Below are 27619 nucleotides of genomic sequence, written 5' to 3' on the forward strand. Positions count from 1 at the left end.
TCCTTGAGGTATTACAGATGTTTTATATAAAAAGCTTAGTCTTGACCCCACTTTTGTCAGCTTCTAATGAACAACGGAGACAAGTTTACTCATTTTACTCAAAACTAGAAAAACATACTGAAAGTTCCAGATGATGTTAGTGTTAATAATTTTAGGCACTTTATAGTATAAATAATGTCTAATTTCTCCAGAAGCTTATAAACAAAAACACAAGAGAATAGAATATGCTTATTAAAGAAATACCTATGCTACTGTACAGTGTATCAGGAACTGATGTACACAAAGATTTCAGGCTTATTTAAAAGGAAATAAGAAAACTCTGCCATTGAAAAACATATCAGTACTTATTTCTAGTACTTTTAGGTTTTTGTCTGTCATGATTTTACATGCCTAACTCGGGAATATGCTTCAGACATGCCTAAGTTATCACACTTAAGGAAGTACAATGTCAGCCTCTAAAATCCATATTTTTCTACAGTATAATTTTGTTGACAGCAGGGATCATATCTGTTTTATAAACTACTGTATTACTGGTCATTTACCTGATGACTGAATCACAAAAGATTCAAAGATGGGCAATTACTCTTTTAAATAGCATTCTGTTTGCATCTATTTTTCCATTTTTAAGAGTAAGTTGAAATTAGGTATTGCAACAGTGCTACAACTGGGCATATAATTGGAGAAGAGATGTATGAACTATGTACAGAACTGAGAAATGATGCTTAATCTCTAAATACATTTAAATTATTTATATATATTTACATGTATAAATAAGTTAGAAAGACAAGCATTGGTCCTTTAAACAGAACTGGTGGGGCTTCTTGCTAGATAATAATTTATTTGTATTTATTTGTACATAATTACGACTTTGCAAATAATCTTACAGCATTAAGATACACTGTTCTCAAATATCTTTAGAAATTCTGAACACTTATAGATTTATATTTTCAAAGGGGATAATGGTAAGCTACTTTCAAGTTTGTGATGGGATGCCATAGACCAGTTGAATGCAGTCCAAGGAGCAATAGTATAACTAAAATGAAAGTATAGCACAAGATTTCTATTCTTTTTTTCCAAATCTAGGAATAGGAAGACGTTTTCTAAATAAGAGACAAAACCCAGAGGCCATAAGGAAAAAAGACCAATAAGTTTGAATATACAAAAGTAAAAAATGTATAAAACAAAAAATTTTATTGACCAAGTTAAAAGTAATTACAAATTAGGAAAATGGAGTAAACATCCTACAAAAACAGGCAAGTTTACAATATAAGAAATACAACTACTTTAAGAAAACAAGGAACAATGTTCAACCTCATATTTAAATTAAAAAAAAAAAGCACATTTTTACCTAGTTGACTGACAGAGGTGTATTTTTTCAATCATCTGTTTATGGGAATATAAATTGGTACAATGTTCTATAGAGAGAGCCTCAAATTGAATCTGGCAATGTTTATTGTGGCAGTCACTGGCATCCTTCACTAAATATTCCTGGTTATTCTTCTCCTAGGTATGTGGCACTGCCTCTGAATTAGGTGTGGCTATGGGCCTTGTTTTATCCAAAGAATAACATGCAGAGAGACAGAAGCCTAGGGAAGCACTGCTGATCTGCTAGATCTCCTTTGTCATGGAAGCCCAGATAGATATTCCCTTAACCTGGATCCTTGGGTAAGGATAAATGCAGAATAGAGTCCACTACCTAATCTGTAATGGACAAGAAGTGTGAACTAGAAATAAGCCTTTGGTGTTTTAAGGATACAATTTGTTACTGCATTATAACCAAGCCTAAATGATAAATCTCTCAAAATTAAAAATGTACATATGCTTGGGCACAGTAAGCTATTCTGCTGACATACTTGGATATGGGCACAAATGTATATACATGAGGATTTTTATTACAGTACTATTTGTGAAAGCTAGATTAGCAACTATCTTAAGGATCATTAAGAAAAAACTGGTTAGATATCATGGTACAACACTATTGCAGTCATTTCTAAAAACGCAGAGCTGAACTTGTTGATCTACATTCTCTTAAAAACATGAAGACAAAAACAAAACACAGAAAGTAAAACACTATTTCATTAGCCTAAAATACATAGACACTTGATAATTTCAATTTCCACTTGATAATTTCAATTTCTAGACAAACCCATAATGAAAGGATTGTGACCAGCCACTGCTTATCTCTGGTGAGGGGACCTTTTCATCATATAGCCTTTAGTTTTCTGTGCATTTAAAACATAGCAAATATATATAAAAATATTTTAAAAGTAATCCCTATTAGAACCTCATTTAAAAGTTGTAACGTCTTCTAAAATTTATATGTAATTACAAAAGATTACAAATAGCCAAATCCATCTTGAAAAAGAATGAAGTAGAAGAAATCACAACCAAATTTCAAAATTTACTATAAAGCAAGGGTAATTAAGACTGTAGTACCAGAATGAGGAACATACAGATCAATGGAAAATATTGAGAGTCCAAAAATAAACCCATGTGTTTACAGTCAACTGATCATCTTCAGGGGTTCCAAAATCATTCAAAGAGGAAAGAAAATTTCAACAAATACTTGGTTCTTAGCTCATGCCATTATACAGAAATTCACTCAAAATAGATGAAAGAAGAAAACATAAGAGCTAAAGTTGTAATTCTTAAGGAGACACCAGAGATTAAGACACAAAAAGCATGACCAACAAAAGTACACGAATGGGACTTCAGCAAAATAAAAGACTTTTCGGCTTAAAGGGCGTCATTAAGAGTGTGAAAAGACAACTCAGAATGGGACAATAATTGCAAATCATACAAGAAGTTTACTTCTAGGATATACAAACAACTAATACAACTCAATAATAAAACTCCAGATCACCCAAATAAAAAGAGGCAAAGGATATAAATAGACATTTCTTCAAAGAAAAAACACAAACAGCCAATAAGCACATGACAATGATACTCAAGACCATTAGCCATTAGGGAAATGTAAATCAGAACCACAATGAAATACTACATAGGCACTAGGAGGACAAGAATCACAAAATCTGATAACAGGAAGTGTTGGTGAGGATGTGGAGAGAGCAAATCTGCTAGTGGGAATGCAAAATCGGGCAATCTCTGTGGAAAACAACCTGGCCATTCCAGCAGTTAATATAAGATTATCACATGACTCAGTCATTCTGTTCATAGGTATATGCAGAAGAGAAACACAAAAACTTGTACAGAAATGTTTATAGCAAAATTATTTGTAGTAGCCAAAAGGTAAAAAAAATACCAAAATGTCCATCAAGTGATAAATAAACAAAATGCAGTATGTGTGCATCTTATCTGACAGGAATGAAGTACTAATACTTGCTACAAAACGGATGACCTTAAGTGAAAACATCTAGTCACAAAAGACCACATAGTATATGTATCTACTTATATGAAATGAGCAGAATACAGAAAGCTAGAGAGACAGGAAGTATTTTTGTGGTGGTCTGGGCTGAGAGTGGTGAAAGCTTACAGGGTATGGGGCTTCTTTTTGAGGTGATGAAAGTGTTTTATTTACTATTGACTGTGGCGATGATGCACTTATAACTGAATGTGCTAAAAACCACTGACTTGAACTCTGTATGAGTGAACTGTACATAGTACATTAACTGTATCTCAATAAAGCTCTTAAAATGACTATTTTTTTTAAAAGAAAAAAAATGAAAGAGATTTGTATATGCTGAAATGCAAAGATCTTAAGTTACATTAAACAAAAAAAATGTGCAACGTTTGTTCTCATACTCAAAACCATGTCTATGTTAGACATATTGTAGAGATGTTCATTCAGTTGTCTCTTTATTATCTATTGGGGATTGGTTCCATGAACTTTCCCCTGAAGGATACCCAAATCTGAGGATGCTTAAGAAGTCCCTTATATAAAATGGTATAGTGTTTCCTATAACACATACATATCCTCTCATAAATCAACTCTAGATTATTTGTCATACTTAATACAATGTGTTCTATAAAAAACTGTTATACTACACTGTTTAGGGAAAAATGAAAAGAAAAAAATCTGTATATGTACAGTATAGATGCAATAATCACAGGAATAATTAATTTTCAATGTGCAGATGCCCAAATTCATGAATGTGGCACCTACAGAGAGAGGGAAACTCTATAATTCCACATTTATGTATATATACATGGTATGTTCCCACTAAAAGAAGCGCATATGTGTACATACATCAGTATATTCGTACACACGAATGAATATAAAGAGGAGGACTAAGAAGTGCTAATAGAGCATAGGGGTAAGAATGATGGTGGAATGAGATGGACATCATTATCCTAAGTACATATATGTGACACTACTTTGTGTACAACAAGAGACATGAAAAATTGTGCTCTATATGTGTATTTTGAATTGAAATGCATTCTGTCATGTGTAACAAGTTAGAATAAATAAATTTAAAAAAAAGAAGTGGTAATAGAGATTACCTCTGATAGTTAAATAGATAGGGGATGAGGGGAAGGCACACTCAAGGGTTAAAGGAGACACACTTTTATTGTAGTTTCCTGTTTTGGTTAGAATTTCTTTTACCATGTGCACATGTTATCTTCCTAATGATTTTTTTTTTTAATTTTTTATATATTTTTTTTTTAGTTTTTGGCGGACACAACATCTTTGTTTTTGTATGTGGTGCTGAGGATCGAACCCGGGACGCACGCATGCCAGGCGAGCGCGCTACCGCTTGAGCCACATCCCCAGCCCCTTCCTAATGATTTTTAATTATATTGGCTTAGTAATTTAAGAACTTACTTGCTAGTAGATAGATTTCTCCAAAAATAGAATGTATTACTTTAGGAGGCAGCGTGTTTCTTACAGGTATTCAAGTACAGAATGGATTTACCCTTGGTAGCAATCCTGCAGGACTGAGCGTTGAAATGCTAAGTGGACTGAATAACTTTTGGTACAGAATTGTACATGACCCTTAAAGTCTCTTCCAACTATGAGATTCACCTCAACTTAAAAAGGCAGTCAGTTTTAAGACTGGGAAGAATTGGCAAGTAGTAGGGTTAATTTTGGGAAAAAAAAATACATAAGCAGTTTGATCTCAATCTTAACTACTGAGTTTACTATTTAACAATGTGATTTCAATGTCAACATAGAGCTCTACCAAAAGGCATTTTGAATAAGAGATGTATAAAGATAAACAAAGTGGGGTTGGGGCTGTAGCTCAGTAGCAGAGTGCTTGCCTACCATGTGTGAGGCACTGGGTTTTGATCCTCAGCAACACATAAAAACAAATAAAGGCATTCTGTCCATTTACAACTACCAAAAAAAAAAAAAAAAAAAAAAAAAGGTAAACAAAGTAAAAATTTAGAAGTCTGAACTAATTTAAATTATATTTTCTTTATAAAGAAATATCTTGCTCAATGAATGTGTGTCACCTTTAGCATTATATTAAGTCTCCTTAAATAGAAGAATATTGTGGTTTGGAGGGAAGTACTGGTAAAAAATAATAAGGAAGTTCACAGTCAAGGCTACTGCTTAATAGTTTATAACTGGGAAAAAAAGGTGTTAAAGTATCATTAAAATATTTATGATTTTATATATGCTATATTATTTTCAAAACAGTTTGCCAGCTAAGTGAATATGAATACTAGAGAATGAGAAATGATGTTCAGCAGTCATGTCAGTCTGCTAAGAGTTCCTGGCTTCTATAACAAAATGCAGAAAGTAGGGCTTTTCCCCATCATGACAACTGGTCTGAAAGAGTAAAGTATTTTGTCCTTGTGTCTATAAATGCTGTAGTGGTACAAAAGGCATACTACTATGAAGGGGAGGGCTCTAGAAATTCACAATACAGTGTGGATAACTAAGTATTTTTTCACTATTTTTCAGAAGCTAGGTACTCAGGAAACTGGCAGCCCAGCCAGGAACCTGCCTGAGTCCTGGCTGGTCAAATTTGGCTGGCTGCCTGCCTGCAGAAGGAATAGGCAAAGATCTAAAAAGGAAAAAGAAATTTTGTGCAGTTTGATGAAACTGGGAAGCAGTTCGACCGCTTCTCTACAAGTTCCATGGAATTGGTCAATTCACAGAAATAAAAGCCAGGTGATATACAAATACAGATTTAGTTAGGGTGTGCTCAGCCAAAGAATATGTCAAGTATTAATTCCCTTGGCAAGTGTCCTCAGCATGAGGAAATACAGGATGCAGAAAAGCAGTTAATAGAAAGTTGCTTTTAATTTCAAAGGGGGTCTGTTTTAGTCAGGTGGTCAGAATCAAGTGTGTGTGTGTGTGTGTGGGGGGGTATGTGTGTAGCTATGACTGGTGACATTACTACCAATAGGCAATTTTCACCTCTGAATTTGCTATTTGCTATACAGAGGAAAGGTAAAGCCTTCATATCTAAACATTTTAAACTTAAAAATTTCTTCCCACATTAATTTTTTCTTCTATCCAGCAGTTTTTTTTTTTTTTTTTTTGTATTGAAGATTGAATTCTGGGGCACTTGACCACTGAGCCCTGCCCCCAGTTCTATTTTGTATTTTTATTTTGAGACAGGGTCTCACTGATTTGCTTAGCCTCCTGCTTTTGTTGAGGCTGGCTTTGAACTCATGATCCTCCTACCAGCCTACCGAGTCGCTGGGATTATAGGCATGTGCCAACATGCCGCCACTCATTTTTGTCTGAGATTTCTGTAATAATTTAGTGACTCAAGTTTAATTTACTTCCTTTTAGGGGTGGTTTCGTAGTGTTAGACTCAGTGCCAAGAGGTGGGAGAAGCTTCGTTAATTTATTTTTTTCTTCTGATCACTCTATAGCAGGTAGCAAATCAAATAATGTATTTGTTTAAAACTCATTTTTTGAACATTTTTTATTATAGTATTTTTGGATTTCAAATGTTAGACCAAAAAAAAAAAAATCTTGGTTACCAATTTTGTATGCTTCCTCCTCAATTTGGGAAAAATATTTTCCTATGATTTCAGGACCTGGCTCAGTTTATTTCTTTAACAGTTTGTTCCAGGATCTTTTGAGAGATCAGCTTTATTGCAGGATGCAGAACTGTTTCTTTTCTCTTATCTACACTGCTGGAATTAAGAGTTTGGGAAAGATCCTTTCTTAAAGACTGGTTATTACTCAAGTCACTTCATTTAGCATTGTAGAGAGTGCTGTATAAACTTTTGTATCACACATATGTGGGGTAGAAGCCTAAAAGATGCATTTTTTCCCCCCAGAAAAGGACAATCCTTTGATCTGTCCTGAACCAAATTAATAAAATACTAGATCAAGATTCTGTTACTGGATGATATACAAATCTGTGTCCACAGTAAACAGAAAGCCACAAGTAGAAGAAAGGTTGTAGAGCAGCATCACCTCAATATGGGGTACACACACACACAGATAAGACCACAGCATACAGCCACATGAATGCTATGAAATCCAATGAATATGTAGTTATATTTAAAGAATTTATGTGGTCGAGATTGTTACAGCTGTCTGAAGGCTGTATGAGTGGTGGATTCTGGGGAAATCTACTTTGGTAGGCTTTCTGTTCTCAAACCAGACTCTGCCCTTATAAGGGATTTTTTTTTTTTTTAATTTTCGGTGCTTTAAAAAGTGTTCTCTATATCAGTCAAGGTTATTACTCTACTGTTTCAAGTTATTTTTAATTATACCCATTTATTTTATTTCTCTACATTTGTTTTTTTTTTTTTTTTACAGTTGGAAGTGGACACAAGACCTTTATTTTATTTATTTATATGTGGTGCTGAGGATAGAACCCAGTGCCTCACACATGCTAGGTGAGCATTCTACTGCTGAGCCACAACCCCAGACCCTTGGTTTTGTTTTTTATGGAATGATATTTTACTAAATTCTTAAATTTAGGCAGATATGGTCCCCACAGCAAGTTATTTAATCTATCTGCTCCTAAGTACTTTAATATGAAAACAGGAATAATACTAGTATCTATTTTGTAGTTAGTTGTGGGAAATAAATAAATATTCAAGACAGTGGTGAAAACATTGTAAGCTTTCAGCAAGTATTAATTACTGTATATCTTAATATTACATTATTTACTCCCCATCCCTTGAGTAAATGTAAGCAGGGATGGGAGAGGTAGGAAATGCTGGGTGATAGTTAAGTTTAGATAGGGAGATGTCTCATTGAAAAGGTGATTTTGAGTAAAGACCTGAAGCACAAGAGGGGGCTGTGAATTTCTGAGAGATAAACTGAGACAATATAAATAGCAAGCACAGAAGTCCTAGGGTATAGCTTCCATGCTTAAGGAAGAGTAAGGCCAGTAGTGCTAAACCACAGTGGAGCAAAGTGGTGACTAAAAGGAAAGAAGAGCTGGTGGGCAGGAGCAGCAGAGCATGCAAGGCTTCACAGGTTTTACTTTGGACTAGGCAGCCATCACTTGCAGAGGAGTGACATATTTTTTGAAGAGCATATCCCTCCCTGGTTGCTAAGCTGAGAGAAGACCACAAGCCCCGAGGCAAGGTGAGAGTCAAGTAGACTACTACAGTATCTGTCTGAGATGATGCTGGCTTGGTCCAGAGTTACGGTAAGAGAATTCTTGAATACTTTGAAGGTTAGTGTTGATAAGATTTGCTGTCAAAATAGATGTGAAATATGAAAGGAATCAAGGATGTTTTACAAGGTTTCTGTTCTGTTCACTACAAAAATTAAATTGCCAGTAACTTAGGTGGGACTGAGCAAAGGCAGAGCAAAGTGCGGGGAAGGTCAGAGATGTTTCAAGACACAGAAAGTTTAAAATGCCTACTAAATGTACCAGTGAGAATGCAAAATAAGTAGTTAAATAAACCAGCTTAGAACTCAGTGAAGAAACTTAAGCTTGAGTTACCAATTTGGGAGTCACAGGTATATAATGTTATTTAAAGTCTAAAGGCCGAATGAGATCACCTAAGGATTAAGTACAGAAAAAGAGAAGAGCTTTAGGAATTAAGCTGTGAGACTCTGATATCACTGGGAACAAAGAAATGGGAGAGCAAAAAGGTGAGAGGTCAGAGATGCGGGAAAACCAGCAAAGAATAAAAAAAGTGGGAATCTTAGAATAGTATTCTAGAAGCTAAATGAACAAAGCATTTCATAGCATAGAGAAGAGGAAGACCTACTGTGTCAGATGCTGCTGACCTATAGATCAAGAGAGATGAGAGCTGACAGATATCCACTGGCTGTATAGTAACAACACTATCACAGATGACCTTCACAATAGTTCTGTTTGACTACACTGGGAAAATTCCTGACTGCAGTAGATTCAAGAGAACGGGTGTAGAAAAATTGGAGATGGCATATTTAAGCAACACTTTCTTTTCACATTTGAGTTAAATATGAATAGCTTTGTTGATATAATTTATATCTGATTAAATGAAAATGTCTACTTGATAATTTCCTTTGTCAAATTATCTTCATAAAAATTTTTCTCTTCATTAAAGCATTAGCAACTACCCAAATATAAGCAGCCTGCTGTTATGACAGAAGGGGAGAAGAAGAAAGAAGACTTTGGGGAGAGAAAAGGAATAAATATCAGTAGAAGAAATAATAATATACTGAAATTCATGTAATGAAACAAAAAAGAGAGAAAAAAATGGTTCCAGTCAATCACAGATATAAAGAAAATATAATTTTGAACACAATTTCTAGTGTAATCAGCACAGGCTCCTTTAAGGGTAAATTCAGTAATAAAGTCAGTGGATTAGAAGTTTTTAAAAGGATGAGTGGTGCTAGGAGTAGTAGGGGCTGCATGCTGCATGGAGGTGACGTCACAGTATTTTCCAACTAAAGTTAACACACAGAACAACTCACTGAGGATACAAGGATGACTAAGACATGTCTTTTCTTAAAAGATTCCCACTTAATCTACACACTTGCATCAACATTAAAAAAAAAAAACCTTTCTTATCTGAATGAATTTACATTTCCTACTGAAAATTAAGTAGCTTAAGGAGGTCATATAAAATATATGACAGATACTGTCTACTTGAATCAATATGGAAATAATTTAGTTTTATCTCAATACAAACTAGTCTTTTTCAGAAAAGGATATCAAAACAGATTTAAAACCATCATCCTTATTCATAATTCCAATTAAAAAATAATTAACTGACATTTAGGGAAACTTAAAGAGATAAGTATCAGGAAAAAGATTCAGTTTTACTTTAGTTAAATTATTCTAGGACTCTGTAGCAATTTCGACCTTAATAGAAGAATTAAAATGTCCTATCAGTAAAATGAAGAAAATTCTTTTTTCTTCAAGTATCTGATTAAAGAAGGTAAGCCCAACTTATTTCTTATTAAAGTGTGTTTATAATTTATAGGTTTTTATTTGCATAAAATTTAAAGGGAAGTCAGCATCAGCCCAGGTACAAGAAGAACTGAAAAGAAAAGTGTTATGGACATAAAGAAATAAATAATCTTTAGATTATTCTGAAGAGCTGATAACACTATCAAACTTCAAGTTATATGATAATAAAATTGAAATTTCTATGGATTACTTTCAAATGTTAAGATCAGCTGGGGCACCATTTAAAAGATGAAATAATGCTGATGCCCATTTCTGCTGTGGAATCAAATACATAATAAACCTAGCATGAGAAATTACCCCTCCATTAGTTAATATTACCTTGTGTGTAGGCAGCATCATCAGATCCCATACTCAATTTCCGTGCTTCACTTATTCTATCCACATGTGCTAAGGTAGGGTCCGTGAGGTGCTGAATATTCTCTGTTTCTACATAATGATCAGGATGATTTAGAAGATTTGTAAGTTCAAAGGTAGGGGACACCACCCCTGGTGAGACTGCAGGGGGTTTATTGGGAGAAACTGTAATTTTGAAAGTATATTTGGTATTGGGTTGGGTGACCACCACTCGAGGAGAAGTTGCAGAGTTATTGCCTATTGCTCGACTTTTAGGAGGGTGGTGATGAATGAACGCAGGACCCATGCTCACTTGCCCAGACATATTCCTGGAGGCAGCAGATGCCCCGGAGTTTGTGGATATGAAGACTGTGGGCTGATTCCGCATGCCCTGTTCATCTCCTGTGGTGGCATTAGCTGAAATATAGACCTTAGGTTGACTACGGGAGATCATCTCATCAGTATTTGGGGGACTGGCAGCTATGTAAACAGTGGGCTGATTTCTATTTAAGGTCTGGCTGTTGACTGAAGAGGAACTGCTGGAGGTTCGAGGTCCAGAAGAACGCAATTTTGAAGAATTGTTTCTTTGTGGGGGTTCAAGTTTGATTTCAATTTGGTTTTTTCGAGGTCCCGTTGAAATATTCTGAATGTTGTATTGACTATGGGTAGAAGACTGTGAGCTACCAGATGAATGAATTGTTGGCGGTTGTGGAGTAGTAGGTGAACTGATGGGCATATAGACATGAGAGGTCTGGTGGCCTTGCTGATTTGGCTGTTGGGCTGAGGTATGTGGCAAAGGATTAGATGCAGGATAAGTAGTCCAAGGAACAGGCTGTGAAGGTTGATAGGCTTGTTGAGGGTTCATGGGATTAAACTGAGATACCCAGCCAGAATGCTGCTGTGTCTGTCGAGTTGTACCACTAGTTGTAATGTAAGGCCTAATATAGATAGAATTTCCCTGTGGACTGTTAAGTACAGGTGGAGGTACACCATGTATGTGCAAAGATGTAGGAGTATTACGACCAGTCTGGATATTTGGGGCTAAAGTTACCATAATAGGATTAAATCTGGGAGTCTGTTGAGAAAGGTTAGATGTTCCTTTGCTGCCTAAGTGAAATCCAAGATGTGGTGCTGAATTTGAAGTACCAGATGTACTGGACATTCCAAAAACATTAAAGCCTTGAGGAACTTGAGCTGGTGCTGTCTGTGGCTCCTGCGGAAATAGTTCGTTACTCGATTGACCACCTTGAAGTTGTCCATCACTAATGCTGTGTGCTAGAGTCCTGCTTCCATTCATTCTATTTCCTTCTCTTCCATGATGGTAAACATTCTGTGACTGCAAGTCCAAATTGAGAGAAGTCATGTGATTGCGTAGACCAGAAATTCCAGAATCATCCGAAAAATTCAAGTCTCCTTCACCATAAAGATACCTTGTACTCTCTTGAGAGAGAACAGCACAGCAGGCATCCAGGTTATTATTATTCTATAAAACAAAATAAAAACACCTTGGTGTTAACAATTAGAAGTAATAAGACTGTCATTACCACAAAAATATTTTGAATAACAAGTTAATGATCAAAACAATTTTAACATATATTTGAACTCTTTTGAGAATTATTTTTATGCAGATGGTTAACTTAAAAATTCTCATTATTGTAATGGAAAATTATTAATAGATGAAAGTGAATCAAATCGCTATTTCAGAAGCTACTTGGTATGGATTCAAGCTAACACAATAGAACTGTGTTAAAAATACTATTTTAATGTCAAATAAAATAATCAAGTTGAAGTTCGTAATGTTGTATAAATATTTTTTGAAAAGTTAAATTATATTTTATCAGTGTTTGCACATTCAAATGCTTATAAATCTTATAAACTAATGACTCTTTAACAAGTTATCTGTAGAACTTAAATTTTTGAAAAATATTTATTTTTTTAGTTATAGGTGGACACAATATCTTTATTTTATTTTTATGTGGTACTGAGGATTGAACCCAATGCCCTGCGAAAGCCCTCCCTCTGAGCCACAATCCCAGCCCTTAGAATTTAAATTTTTTTTGGGGGGGGGGAGAGGGAGGGAGGGAGGGAGAGAGAGAGAGAGAGAGAGAGAGAGAGAGAGAGAGAGAGAGAGAGAGAGAGAGAGAGAGAATTTTATAATATTTATTTTTTAGTTTTCGGCGGACACAACATCTTTGTTTGTATGTGGTGCTGAGGATCAAACCCAGGCCGCAGCACGCATGCCAGGTGAGCGCACTACCGCTTGAGCCACATCCCCAACCCCTAGAATTTAAATTTTAAAAGTTCTAAAATTCATACCAATGTCATCAATTCCTCCCACGCCTTCTCTTACTTTTGTAAAATATCTATTTACATATGAAATATATGCACCATAAAAATCTCTTCTACAGAAATAAATGAAACAAAACAAAAACGAATAGGCTGTTTTTAAAGACTCCTCCAAATAAAATGACTAATAGTCATAAATCATCCACAAGTATTTACTGAATACCTACCATATGCACAGCATTGTTTGAGTCTGCAAAAAGACTCAATGACATATATGAACAACTCAAACAGGGAATCAAATCATAAGACTTTTGAAAAAGTAACATTGTTAATATGAATGAGTATGTGCATATTAATATTGAAGTTTAACACAAGTTAAAACTGTAGACTACTTTAAAGAAAAGACAGGGATAATAAAGGAGGTATGGCCTGATGGTTTTCACAGGATATGCAGAACTGGATAAGGAAAGAAATGAATTATTGGTGAAGGGAATGGCATATGTAATGGAGGACATAAATGTAACAGTAATTAAAAATATGTTCCCAAACAAGGTGATTGGAACAGATCTGGCTGGAGTTAAAGGTTCATATTGGAAATTTTGTTAAACAAATAGTTGGAAAAGCAGACTAGGATTCAACAATGAAGGATTTTTGAAAAAAGAGTCACATTAGAGTTTGACTTTTATAAAAAAAAAATGGGGAGAGCTACTGAATTAGAATGAAAAGAGAAATAAAGACACAAAGGGTTCATTCTGTTGATATTTCAGATGAAAGGAAATGAAGACAGGATAATGAGTGTCTGATAATGAAATGAATCACATAAGACTAGTGAATGCAACTTGGACATAAGAGAAAAAAATTGAACGAGGACTATATTAGGAGCCTAAGAAAAAGTGGATAGTTTTAGATCTAAAGAAAATGAGGAACAAAGTTAAAACACCTATATATAAGCAGTTCGATATGAGATAAAAATCACATAAGAAAGAACTGGATTACCAAGGCATTTTGAAATCTTGTTGAGAAATACTACAGTCCACACAGTTTGAACAGGTAATATGAAAGTGGGCACTGGTCAACCTTTTTTCCCCTCACCTAGAACCAACAATTTAAATCTCTCATGCTACAAAAATTCTTTTAAGTCTTAAATTGATATATTAGAATGAATATGGCAATAAAATAAAATGTATATTCCTACCAAATCCAATTTCACTCCCTTTGTGAATGCTTCCTACTCATATTTGCAAAGCCTTTTGCTTCAGTTCACTTGAGCTTTCAAAAATCCTTTTAATCCTTTTTAATTAATAATTATTCTATGCTCATATTAAAAAGCAATATTCTAATCCCAGCTCTACTATAATTCATGTGACTTTATATTACTTATCCCTTAGAGAAATCAATTTCTTCATAGATTCTTATGCAGTCAGCTTGATCCAGCTAATGACTATTAGCAGTTATGGATAACCACTATTTAGAAATATTATTTCATTAGGAGTTGTAAAATGGTGGTATTGGTAAAATCCCAATTATAAAATGCATGCTTTTTATTAGCAGCAATTCTCTCTTGAAGACCTATCTTTTTAAACTGTTTGATTCTTCTTTTTTTACAGAAAAGGCAGGATATAAAGATTGTTTCTCTATATTTTTCAGAATAATTTTTAAAGTTGGTACCCTAGAAATCTCCAAAGGTGATAAATATTTGTTTTTAGTTTTATTAAAAACTCCTACATTTTCATTATTTTGTTTTGATTGTGGCCATTACATTGCATCTTTAGGCTAGCAGAACAACATCACCTTGGCTTCTCTGTACAAACAACATGAACCCAGTAGTTTCTGCAGCTTCCTTGCTTTCTGATAGAACAAGATCATGTCCTACTACAGACCTGGACTTATCCACTTCTCAAAGAAGTCTTGATTATTTTTGGTGGGAAACTGCAAAGAACTCTCTTTAAATGTATCAAAATGGGGTGGAGGGAATGTGAGTTTTTAAATGTTTGAGAATCAAGCCAAGAGTGGTGGTACACCCCTGTAATAGAAGTGACTCAGGAGGCTGAGACAGGAGGAGGATCATAAGTTTGAGGCCAGCCTTGGCAATTTAATGAGACTCTCAGCAAGACTCTGTCTCAAAATAAAAAGGGCTAGAGATTTACCTCAGTACTCAGGTAAAGCACCCTTAGGTTCAATTCCCTGTACTTAAAAAAAAAAAAAAAAAGAGAGAAAGAGAGAGAGAAAAAGAGTAATCATCATTGCTCTTTTGTACACAGCCACAAATCTGCATTCTCTTCAAGATTACCAAAAAATTCTGAATCATTACTTCTAGTTCCCTTTTCATTTTTCTCCAAACTCCTGAACGGACAAAAATTATAGATAATATCAAAGTATACCCTATGATCAATCTTCTTCAACATTGATTCATTCACTTCTTTGACATTTATGGAACATTCATTAGGCAAATTGAAAGGACTAAGACTGCTGATCTCAATCTAGTGGAGGATATTTATGTATAAACAAATAAATATGATACAGAAATGGTGGGGGTTAAGAATATGGAATAGGACTATGGGTGGAGGTCACTGGAGAAGTCTTCAACTTAATGAAATGTCAAATGGCAAGTCTTACGTATACTGAATGAATAGCTTTTAATGAATTGTTTTGGACAAAGATCCAGCAATTTTACACTGAAAGGCTTAACTCTCATATCAGCAGAATTTAAAAATTGTGAAAAATTCAGTTAAAAGGGAATCAAAGGGGGCTGTGGTTGTGGCTCAGTAGTAGAGTGCTTGTCTAGCATGCATGAGGCACTGGGTTCGATCCTCAGCACCACATAAATGTAAAATAAAGATATTGTGTCCATCTAAAACTTAAGAATAAATGTTTAAAAAAATGAATCAAAGGGTTAATTATATAATATTTTCATACGTATTTTAAGTTGTTTTAATTATCAAACGAAAGGCAAACTGCAATAATACAGGTTATACCTACTGATAATATAGCTGTATCAGAGAATCTACAATACAAAAAAATAATATGAGTAGTTTCAGAAAGAGGAATCTGAGCAACAAATAAAGTCAAGAACAAAGAATAGATACTTCTGTTCTCTTCTTGAGCAAGATGTCATTTATTTAACAAGGAGAGGCATAATAGCATGATCCTTTCCTAAGAAGTTCTGAACCAGAACACTATAGAGAGGACTTTTCAAGAGAAAGGATAGAAGTCCACCCAGCAGAAAGAAACAGCAGCTCCCAAAAGATTGGCTATCACCAAACAAGAGACACTTATATTACATTTAGAGGTAACTTAATTTGCTTCTACTTTGGAACACTATTTTCCCAAATATGGAAGACCTGCATTCTAGCTGTACCCAGAGAGACCCTTTCCATCCCACTCTTGTCACATTTTTTGTTGTATTAGCTAAAAAGCAAATTACCTGGATGAATTAACTTGTCTTTTAAAAAATATTTTTTTTTAGTTGTAGATGGACACAATATTTTTATTTTACTTATTTATGTGGTGCCGGGGATCAAACCCAGTGCCTCATGCATGCCACAACCCCAGCCCCATCAACTCACTTTTAAAAAGTGTGGTCTGTCTCACAAATAACTTTACAAGCAAAATAGGTTTCATTTTAGTCCTCATTAGTAGTTGGGGAGCACACCAAATAGACCAGTGAGCTTTTGAGAAACTTCTGGGTGCCCAGAGGAAATCCAAATAATATTTCCTAACCGCTGGTAAAGTTGAAAACCATGCTTAATTATTTTTTAAAAATAGGTTCCATTTACATAGATCAAAATAATTTAAAAAAAGATATGTTGAGAAGTCTTAGTCCTAACTTTATCCCCTATCTGGTATGCCCTTCTTATCCTCTATTGTTAACCATCTTTTATTAATTTTGTTTTTAATTCAGTATTTCTGCAATCAGGGCAAATATGTATTTCGTTTATATTTATGCCCTGTTCTTGTCTATACAGAAGGACATTTGTTTTCTTAGTATGTCCTGAAGATCATACTCAGGAGTACATTAGAGCTTGTCTTTTTTTTTTTTTTTTGGTTTAATTAGTTACACATGACAGTATAATGATCTTGACATATCATACATAGAGCTTGTCTTTGTATTTTTGAAAATATTTTAAGAAATTCTACAAAAAAATCTGTTTTACTCCCAGTTGATGTTATTTTAAACTCTCTACTGAATATAGAAGTGTTCTAGATAGTTCTTTCAATATCGAGCATTTTTCTATTAATTTTTATTGACTTATTGGACATTCTCAGTGTAAATTTATTTTACTAAAAAATTGTTTTATTTGAAAAGTTAGAGAGAGATATTTGGGCTCTGGGGGGTAGACAATCTTTCCCCACTATCTCTGTTCCTTCCTCATATCTTTGTTAACTTTTGACTACATTCTTATTACTTCTTTTCCCCTCTTTTTTTACTTTCATGTTCTATATTGACAAATGTAAACTGATTCATTCACGAAATATTTATCAAATCTTCTATTATCATTACTCCTTGTAGTATTAGCATGCTAACATGAGCACTCATTATGAATCGGGTCCAGCATTATCATATTTAATTCTTTTTTTTTTTTTGGTACTGGGGATTGAACTCAGGGGTGCTTAACCACTGAGCTACATCCTCAGCCCTTATTTTATGTAAAGACAGGGTCTCACTGAGTTGCTTAGGGCCTCAATAAGTTGCTGAGGGTGGTTCTGAATTCTCGATTCTCCTGCCTCAGCCTCCTGAGCTGCTGACATTACAGGCATGTGCCACTACACCCAGCCTATCATATTTAATTCTATGTGAAGTTTTTTATTCTCATGTACAGCTGAGGAAATGAAGGTCACAAAATGAGGGCTAATAACTGCCAAACTTGAACTCAGGTCTGTTTACTGCCAAAACATATGCTTTTAACCATTATACTCTAGAAAAAATCAGATAAATTTGAAAAATTCCATGAGCTCAGAATAATCACAGCCATAGGGTATAGGCAGGAAGAAGTGATAAGACATCATTATGCTGCGGTAGAAAAAGCCAGGATTCCAAATGCAGCATGCCCTAGAAAGACAAAGGCAATTCATTTTGAAGGGTGTGGAGAGCAATCAAAAGGTTTTAAGCAGGTAATACATGACAGAATCTGCATTTAGAAAAACAATTAGGCAGATAAAAGAGAATGGACTGGAGACACCAAAAAGTGGGCTAGGCAAGGGCAGGTAGACTAACTAAAATGTACAGATAAATGGTGATAAGGGTATGAACAAAATTTATGTAGTCATCTGATATCAGGTACAGATTGAATAAAAATTTCAATCTTTAAAATCATTTGTCAAGAGTAATATGTCTGAATGAGCCCCAATACTTTTTGATAAAAAGATTTCCAGTTTATTCAAATGGGAAGGCATACTATCACTAAACCTTCAAAATTATGGATTTCTAAAATTATGTATACACTAAGAATACTGTAACAATTTATCATATTAATTGGAAAACTTACATATTAAAAGTATAAAAACAAATTTTTTCTTTAGAATTGAGAACTTGTTAAGTCAAACTCAGTCATTTTATAATAAGAAAACAGAAGTACAAAGAGAGCCTTGCCCAATATGCATGGAGTGTCCAGTTAGTATTAGAACCCAAGGTTTCTGACTCTCATAGCTACTAAAAATAGAAACATAATTAGTGTTTTACATTCAGAATTCATTTCATTCCTTCAACTAATCTATGAGACAGGCAGTATCCATATTACAGGTAGGGGACAGAGAACCTCATGTTGGCAAAGGCCACATGACTGTCACACACCAAAGTTCCATTTCTTTTCATCACAGCACAATAACTTAGAAGAGTTTTCTTCTAATGTTTATAAAACACCAGATTTGTATTAATAAATTCAGAAATCATTGAACACTGACCTGTAACATGCACCTGGACACAACAACTTCAGGTACTTCAGGGAATTTTTGTCGCAGGTCGTGCAAAACCTGAAAATCAATTTGGTGGCTTCCTTGGGCCATTCGTATATTGCCTGATCAGGACTATCTGTACAATAGGCAATTCTAGGCCTTAATGGAATTAGTAATCATCTCTTCTGTCCAAGCATTTTCTGTGAAAGAAAGAAAAAAAATTTTAATGAGAACTGAGTATAGAATGAATATTATGTGGTTTTTAAATTTCAGTACAAATGGGTATGTGCCTTAGCACCTACCAATATAAATGATAAAAATATTATTTTGGCCTAAAAATTAACATACACTCTCTTTTCAGCATAATTCCTGATGGCAAACTTTTATAATGGCTGTGGCAAAAGACATTCTATAAGAAATTGTCAGGATTGTCTTCCCTCATTTTTTAAAAGAAGAGTATGAAAAACTTCACTGATGTTTTTCTTAATGATTACAGAGAATAGCCTGAGGTATAAAATATCATTTGTTCCACTTAAAATTCTTAAAAGAACCTGAAAAAATTTGGTTCTGTAAAAAACTTTCACATACTTTGTTCAAGGCTTAATAATCTATCTCCAATAATACTTGATATTTTGGCTTTATTTTTCAGATATCCTTAAAGGCACAATCAACTCATTCTCAGGAGCTCAGCAATATTTTATTCCCTCTGTGTCTATTAAATCAGTATTTTAAAAAAATTCTAATACGTGGGCCTCAACCATAGAGTTTTTTATTTAACTGGTCAGGGAGCAACCTGAGCATATGGATTTTTATAAGTTCCCTGGGTGATTCTAATGTATGTCCAAAGTTAAGAACTACCCCCTTATTTTCATTCCTAATGTAAATTATGATTAATTTTGAAAACCTCTTTGGGACATAAACAGGATGCAGGTATATTAAACCTAAATAAAATATTAAAATACTTAAAACCATACTATTTGATTATTACTTAAAATAAGACTTCATTTTAGGATAAATTTAACAAGACACAATCTCTTTAAAACTAATTTCTTATTTGTAGTATTTCTCCTTTATCTTCATTAACAACTTTCAATTTTAGGAATGTAAGAACAAGGTCTCTTTTGTTCATTATTGTGTGCCTAGCACTTTATAGTCATCAGTCTAATATAGTAAAAGAATTCCTGAGCCCTCAACAGAATAAAAACTCATTTAGCTATTTTGCATAGTAAGTCTTTTAAGTTGATTATTATTTGATTAAATTTTACTTAAATTTTTTTAACTGATGTGACTTCAGTTCCGTTACATCTCATAGGTAAAATTATTGCCAATCCAAGTTATTTGCAATACAGATTTCCCAAAAGCATTTCTACGTAAAAAACACACAAGCACACACAATTTTGGCACTCAAAGTAGTGTTTCTACAAATGGGCTGCAGGGGAAAAGAGTAATACTGGAAACTGGTAAGTGATATTTAACTTAAGGGGTAATTAACATGCTACAGAGCTGTTCATCTTAAGAAAGTCTCCTTTGACATCTCTCCGACTACCAGCCTATTTGTCTCATTTTGGGCTAAAGCTCCTTGGAAGAGCTATTTATACTTAAAATTTAGTCTTCATTCCTTCCTTTTAATCTCTTTTTTTAGGCTACCCAATCAGGCTTTCAGGTCACGAAATGAGTTCTCACTTCTCACTTTAAAAGATCACTCCACAGTTCATGACCCAGTCAACTATTTCCTCATTCTCTGAACAATTTCTTCATTTGGCTTCTGAGATATGTACTGTTTTGGCTTTCCTTCTACCTACAGGTGGCTTCTTTTCGTTTTTTTTTTGTTTTGTTTTGTTTTTCCCCAGATCCTCCCTTTTCTGGCCATCTGCATACTGGTGGGCTAATGGAGTTCAGATATATGTCCAAAAATTCAACTTTTAATCTACCCTCCTTCCAAACTACCCTTTCCCAATCTTTTCCACTCCATCATTCACCTACTTGGTCTTTTCTCTTATCTCATATCTAACATCAAGTCTTGTTGACTTTACTACACAAGGTATTTTGAATCTGACTACTTTTCTTACCAGTTATTGCCCTTGCCCAAGCCATCATAATTCACCTAGATTACACCCCTTCAAGTCTTCTAAATGGTCTCTTCTCTACCTTCATTTGTCCCCCTAACTCTCCTTTCTGTGCTCCCAGTCTTCCCCTAGTAAGCAGATAATCTCTGTGAAAAGTAAACCAGAGCAATTACACCCTGTTAACTTTGATGTTATAATGCCTCTTACCAATTACCAACTCTCTAACTTCATCTATCACTTTTCTTATCCCTTCAGTTCCTAATGGCCTTCTGGTGAATTCTCAAAGAAGCCAATCAAATTCCTCCCTTTGGGCTTTTGGACTTTTAGCTCTTCTGCCTGAAACATTCTTCCCTTGCAGGGTTCCCTCTCTTAAATTCATTAAGATCGCTGATAAAATGTCACTTCTAGGCTGGTGCTGTGGCTCAGTAGCAGAGTGCTTGCCTCGTACATGTGAGGCACTGCTTTGATCCTTAGTACCACATAAAAATAAACAAAATAAAGACATTGTGTCCATCTATAACTAAAAAATAAAAAAAGATTTTTTTAAAAAGTCACTTCCTCAGAGACTGCTTTCCCCTGATCAATCTATATAAAATATTGACACACCTCTTCCTACCACATTCTCATACTTTTTCTTTACTTATCACTATCTGGCATATATTTGATCCATTATCTATCTATCCCCCAAAATTTCTCCACAGAATCAAGGCATTTAAAGTTTACTGCTGTATTTCCAGGATCTAGTTCATTCCTGTTATACAAAAGATAACAATATTCATTGGATGAAATAAAGGTTTTACTATAGGTTCTTTAATATCATAGTTTCTAATACATATTGCAAATGAAATTTGGAGAAAATAATTATTTTACACAATTTTAGGGAGAGGCAAATAAATCCTCAGTCTAAATGAGGAATACTTTTACTTGAAAGAGGAACTGTGAAAACAAACTGTAACTTATTGCATTATTAAAACATTTTTAAAAAGCTCTTACCATACGTTCTTGCCTTTCTAATATTACAGAGTACATAAAACAAGAAAATTATTCAAATTATTCAAACTGTACAACTGTACTTTATGTACACTTCCTGCTGTGACTCAATAGATTCTACTGAACCAACTCTTAAAGAAATAATATCTATAAACATTAGACAAAGTATCAAAAAAACTACTTTAAGGCAGAAATATAAATAGAAAAAGAAAAGCAAGAATGTGGAAGAAGTGAACAACAGGATGACCTTCCATTTTAAAACTGCTTTTAGCCAGAAAGTAAGAATCTAATTGGTTTGAGTAGCTAAAACCAGACCGAAGACCTATAGTCTTTATTTGCCTGAAGAACCAGACTTTGGCATGACCACAAAGACTCACTAAGAGCCTAGTGATTACATCATGGAAAGGAAAATCAGAGAGATGAAGCCTCAAACCCTGTGTATACACTCTGTACATATACGTGATCTCTATACATATGTGAGACAGATTCCAAGCAATCAGGTTAAGCTTAAAAACACTTATCTGAGATTCCAGTTTGTAGTGTGAGTTTAGCCTACTTAAATGCCTACTAAAACAAACCAAACATCAATATCCATTGGAGGAACACAACAGAACCTGAATCTCATGTCAATCATATTCTAATTATAATCTAAAACTGTTGCACAGAAGAAAGAGGAATAAAATGATCCATGCCCAAGATAAAAGGCAATCGATGGAGAATAAGTCCAAGGTGGTTCAGCTGCCTGAACTGACTTAAGGATTTTAAAACAATTGTTTTAATTATGCTCATGGATGTAAGAGCAAATATGTTTGGACTTCTCAGTAAAGAGAAGAAGGAAAAAGAGGAAGAGGGAGGAGAAGAAAGGAGAAGAGAGCAGAACAACCACCAAATGGAAATAAGATATCTGAAATGAAAAATTCACCGGATGGATATACCACAGATTAGAAATGATAGAAGAGTCAGTGACTTTTAAGGCAAAGCAATCTGAAGGATGGAGATTTTAATCAAAATTTGGATAATCATGATATTATTATTTACAATTGGGACTATCATCATCTATTTATTTATCACTCACAGATTTAAAGACTATCCAGTTTAAGCACCTGTTGTGCTGGGGATTCAAGTATTAGAGTCTATGTTCCTGCCCTTCAGACCACAGAAATTCCTAGATTCAAGTTTGGTATAAATACAAATTTATAATTAAGGTAACTATCTTAACTTGCTGTCCACCTCCTTCTGCTACCGGATTTGCTGCCTGCCATCTTTCTTTTTGTTATCCCAGCCATGATTTTCATCTCTTTCACATCATTCAAAATCAGAGATTAGAGGGTAACATGGTACATCAGGAAAAACTATAAAGAACAGAGAATAATAAAAGCAAGTGAGGATTAAATCATGAACTGCCTTACAGAGGGAATTAAAATTGGGGGTTTTAGCTGGGAGCAGTGGTACATAACTGCAGTCCCAGCTACTTGGAATGGTAAGGCAGGAGGATCCCAAGTCTGAGGCCAGTCTCTGACATTGTCTCAAAATAAAATAAAAAAGGGAGTGGGTCTGTAGCCAAGGAGTAAGTAGAGTGCTTGCTTAGCAGACACAAAGCCCTGAGTTCAATCTAGTACAGTAAAAATAAACAAAAATCTTGGGAGGTTTTATTTTAAGAACAATGGGAAGTTACTGAAATATTCGGGAGAGTAACATGGCTATAGTACTGAGGAAAGGGCAAATGAATATAAGAAAACCAGCTACAAAACTCTGCTATAGTCTACCCTGGAAAAGGTAATAGTTTATATTGTAGAGATGCAATGGAGGCTGGGTAAAAAGAAGTATAAAAATTTAAAGAATATTCAGGAAGTAAATATTTATAGGGCTGGGGGCTCACTGGTGGTGTTTGCCTAGCATATGTAAGCCCTTGGGTTCAATCCAAGTTTTTTTAAGCTTGGTAATGAATTGGATATCAGGATGAAGGAGCAGCATCAAAGGTTGACTTTTCTATGAACTACAGAACAACAGAAAAGTTCAAGAATACAAAGAGAATTACAGGTTTGGTTTTCAACATGTGGAGTCTCAGGCTACCTTAAAACATCCAAAGAAAGATGTCTTAAGGTGTTGGGAAATGAGGGTCTGGAGCTCAGAAGAAAAAGTCTAAGCTAAAGACAGAAATCTGAGAGGCATTTTTGGTGCTGGCATTAATTAAAACCTGAGTGCAGAAGAAACAATTTTACCATATCCTATAATTTAAGAACACATGAAGAAATATATTCTTGGTAGTATTATGGTTTAAAACATAATAGTCACTATTAATTTTTTTCATAAAGGCCAACATTCCTTCCATATTCAACAAATCTTAACATGTATAAATACCAATTTAAAGATATCTGAATAATTCATTGTTCAAAAATATTTTAACATGATATTATACTGTAATGAAAACTTTATTAAATAAAAATTTAAACCAGAAACACAAATAATTTTAAAAGTCATATAATGCTATAAGGTATACTTATCAAGAAAACCTGTGGTTTCCCTGCCTCACATCTCTCCATACCTATTATGCAAAGGTAACCACTGAGTTATTTCTCCAAGTTCCTACATAAAGTGATCATAGGATTACTTCCTGAATTTTCAATTTTACATATTATCTATGAATTTCTTACTATGGAAAATAAAGATTAGCTTTAACTCTGCCCTTACCCCTTGGGTACATTATACTTCTCTACCTCTGTATCCTTCTGCCCAGTTACTTATTTCACAATTTTTGTTTAATCAGTATTCAGTGTTTATATTACTTTTTTGCCTACAAATATCACCAAGTAATTTCTCAGTCTATAATGAGGAAATGGACCATTTATACCTCCAAGGTCCTTTCCCAAACTAACATTTTGATTCTTAGTGAAAAACAAAAAATCAAAATATTAAACAACAACAACAAAACACCCTGTAGAATATTAATCAAATATAGCCCAGTCAAAAGCTGAATTTCCATCAAGCCAATAAATAGTAGAACTCTCAAATTCTCATGAGATGGAGGGAGGATGGGGAGAAAATGGAGAGAGGGGAGAGAGGAAAAGCATTTCTATTCTACAACTGAAGTTAAAAATTCAGAGGAGAGCCTACATCCTGGGAACAAATCTTTACTCCTCACACTTCAGACAGAGCCCTAATATCCAGAATATACAAAGAACTCAAAAAATTAGACAATAAGATAACAAATAACCCAATCAACAAATGGGCCAAGGACCTGAACAGACATTTGTCAGAGGAGGACATACAATCAATCAACAAGTACATGAAAAAATGCTCACCATCTCTAGCAGTCAGAGAAATGCAAATCAAAACCACCCTAAGATACCATCTCACTCCAGTAAGATTGGCAGCCATTAGGAAGTCAAACAACAACAAGTGCTGGTGAGGATGTGGGGAAAAGGGTTCACTTGTACATTGCTGGTGGGACTGCAAATTGGTGCGGCCAATTTGGAAAGCAGTATGAAGATTTCTTGGAAAGCTGGGAATGGAACCACCATTTGACCCAGCTATTCCCCTTCTCGGTCTATTCCCTAAAGACCTAAAAAGAGCATACTACAGGGACACTGCTACATCCATGTTCATAGCAGCACAATTCACAATAGCAAGACTGTGGAACCAACCTAGATGCCTTTCAATAGACGAATGGATTAAAAAAAATGTGGCAATTATACACAATGGAGTATTACTCTGCATTACAAAATGACAAAATCATAGAATTTGCAGGGAAATGGATGGCATTAGAGCAGATTATGCTAAGTGAAGCCAGCCAATCCCTTAAAAACAAATGCCAAATGTCTTCTTTGATATAAGGAGAGTAACTAAGAACAGAGTAGGGGCGAAGAGCATGAGAAGAAGATTAACATTAAACAGGGATGAGAGGTGGGAGGGAAAGGGAGAGAGAAGGGAAATTGCATGGAAATGGAAGGAGACCCTCAGGGGTATACAAACTTACATACAAGAGGAAGTGAGGGGAAAGGGAAAAAAATATAAGGGGGAGAAATGAATTATAGTAGAGGGGGTAGAGAGAGAAGAGGGGAGGGGAGGGGGGAGAGGGGAGGATAGTAGAGGATAGGAAAGGCAGCAGAATACAACAGACACTAGTATGGCAATATGTAAATCAATGGATGTGTAACTGATGTAATTCTGCAATCTGTATACGGGGTAAAAATGGGAGTTCATATCCCACTTGAATCAAAGTGTGAAATATGATATATCAAGAACTATGTAATGTTTTGAACAACCAACAATAAAAATTAATAAAAAAAATTCAGAGGAGATGTACTACTGTATAGTAAACAGACTACCTTGATAAGAGATTAAAAACAAATATCCACAACAATGTCCACAGAAATAAAGAAAACTTTGTCAAAGATTGAAGCTGATAATCTAAAATGGGGGGTGGATGGAAAGAATGGGGAAAAAAGAGGAAAATAGAGGAAAGATCAGCAGACAAAGGGAATCAAGGGAGAGGAAGAAAGGACAGAATACGGGAAGAACTTTTCTATGTACATTTGTATGTACACACGAGTACACCACAGTGAATCTCTCCATCAAGTACATCTACAAGGCACTAATTAAAAAATAAAACCATAGTAAATTACACAAAGATCAGTAGAGTAAAGGAAAAGAAGTAGGGAGGGGGAGTTCTGGGGACAGATTAGAGCAAATTATAGTCCATGCTTTTGTGATTATGTCAAAATGTATCCTAATGTTATATATAACTAAAAAGATAAAATATAAAAGAATGTTACAAGAAAAAAGTGTAAAGAAGTAAATATAGAGCTAAATAATAATAAATTACCACTTTTAAGCTTAAAAAATAAAGGAAAAAAGTCTGAAACTGATTGCCCCTGATCATTCTTCCCTTTCTCTCATACACTAAAGCCAGATAGTGGCTCTTATGGACTGTTATGAGAATTAAATTGGTAACCCATGTAAGCTAAAAAAACAGCAAAGTCAAAAAGCACACAGTAAATATAGGTCAATAAAATAGTGATCCCATTATTTCATCCTATGTAAAATGAAAAAGCAAAGAGTTTCAAGGATTAGTGTGAATGCAATGAAAGTGAACAGTATTACACCTGCCTGGCATACAGCAAAACATATAAACTGTGGCAGTAACTATTTATTTTAAATATTATGTATTTTCACAAAGTAGAAATGCTACCCTGGCTGCTAAATGCTGAAGCTGACAGAACCTCTTGAGGCCTTCCTTTCCAACGTACATGGGACGGGTAACAAGTGTAACCGAGGAACTCTGAGAAACCTATGTGAAAAAGCTCAAGATACTAGGTTGCACATGAGTGCTGGGAAGGATCATAAATTGTGCCACAGGTATTTAATAGGAAGTCCCTTGGGACTGAGGGAGGGAGTAGGAGATACAGATACTTAAGCAAGGCAACCAAAGAGTGGACATATTCTGGAGATAATAAGCCACGTGTCTGGGTAGAATAAGACAGGAGGGACAAGAGGAAAGAAGGAGATTATGAAGAAGGTGTTGGGGTGGGGAGTCGTTATGGAAGAAGATAAGCAATGAAGCCTTCATGTGTATGATGGTTTTTATTAAAGAAGACCTTGAATACACTAGTACTACAGTTTTAATATTATTATGCAAAACTATATGCATATCATTTTATTTTTGTTCCTTTCTTACATGGCATAATTCTAGTGTTACAAATTTTAATTATTCCAACAAAGAAAAATAGTTTGTATTGAAAACAAAATAATATA

General features: G+C 34.7%; 1 protein-coding gene across 4 annotated transcripts in view; it reads right to left on the reverse strand.

Moving 5' to 3' along the window:
• Tab2 (TGF-beta activated kinase 1 (MAP3K7) binding protein 2) overlaps nt 1-27619 on the reverse strand; it is a 75915-nt gene that overhangs the window by 17187 nt on the left and 31109 nt on the right. For 3 of the 4 annotated variants that reach the window (XM_076858154.2, XM_076858155.1, XM_076858153.1), the window contains exons 2-3: nt 18819-19009; nt 10617-12114 (exon numbers count right to left, since the gene is read on the reverse strand). In XM_076858154.2, coding sequence (XP_076714269.1) covers nt 10617-12114; nt 18819-18920 — 1600 coding nt within the window. In that variant the 5' untranslated portion in view covers nt 18921-19009. The remainder of the gene's footprint in view (nt 1-10616; nt 12115-18818; nt 19010-27619) is intronic. The other variant, XM_076858156.2, reaches the window with a different exon arrangement.

Source organism: Callospermophilus lateralis, chromosome 6 (genome assembly GCF_048772815.1).
Source record: "Callospermophilus lateralis isolate mCalLat2 chromosome 6, mCalLat2.hap1, whole genome shotgun sequence".
In the NCBI taxonomy this organism is placed as follows: Eukaryota; Metazoa; Chordata; class Mammalia; order Rodentia; family Sciuridae; genus Callospermophilus; species Callospermophilus lateralis.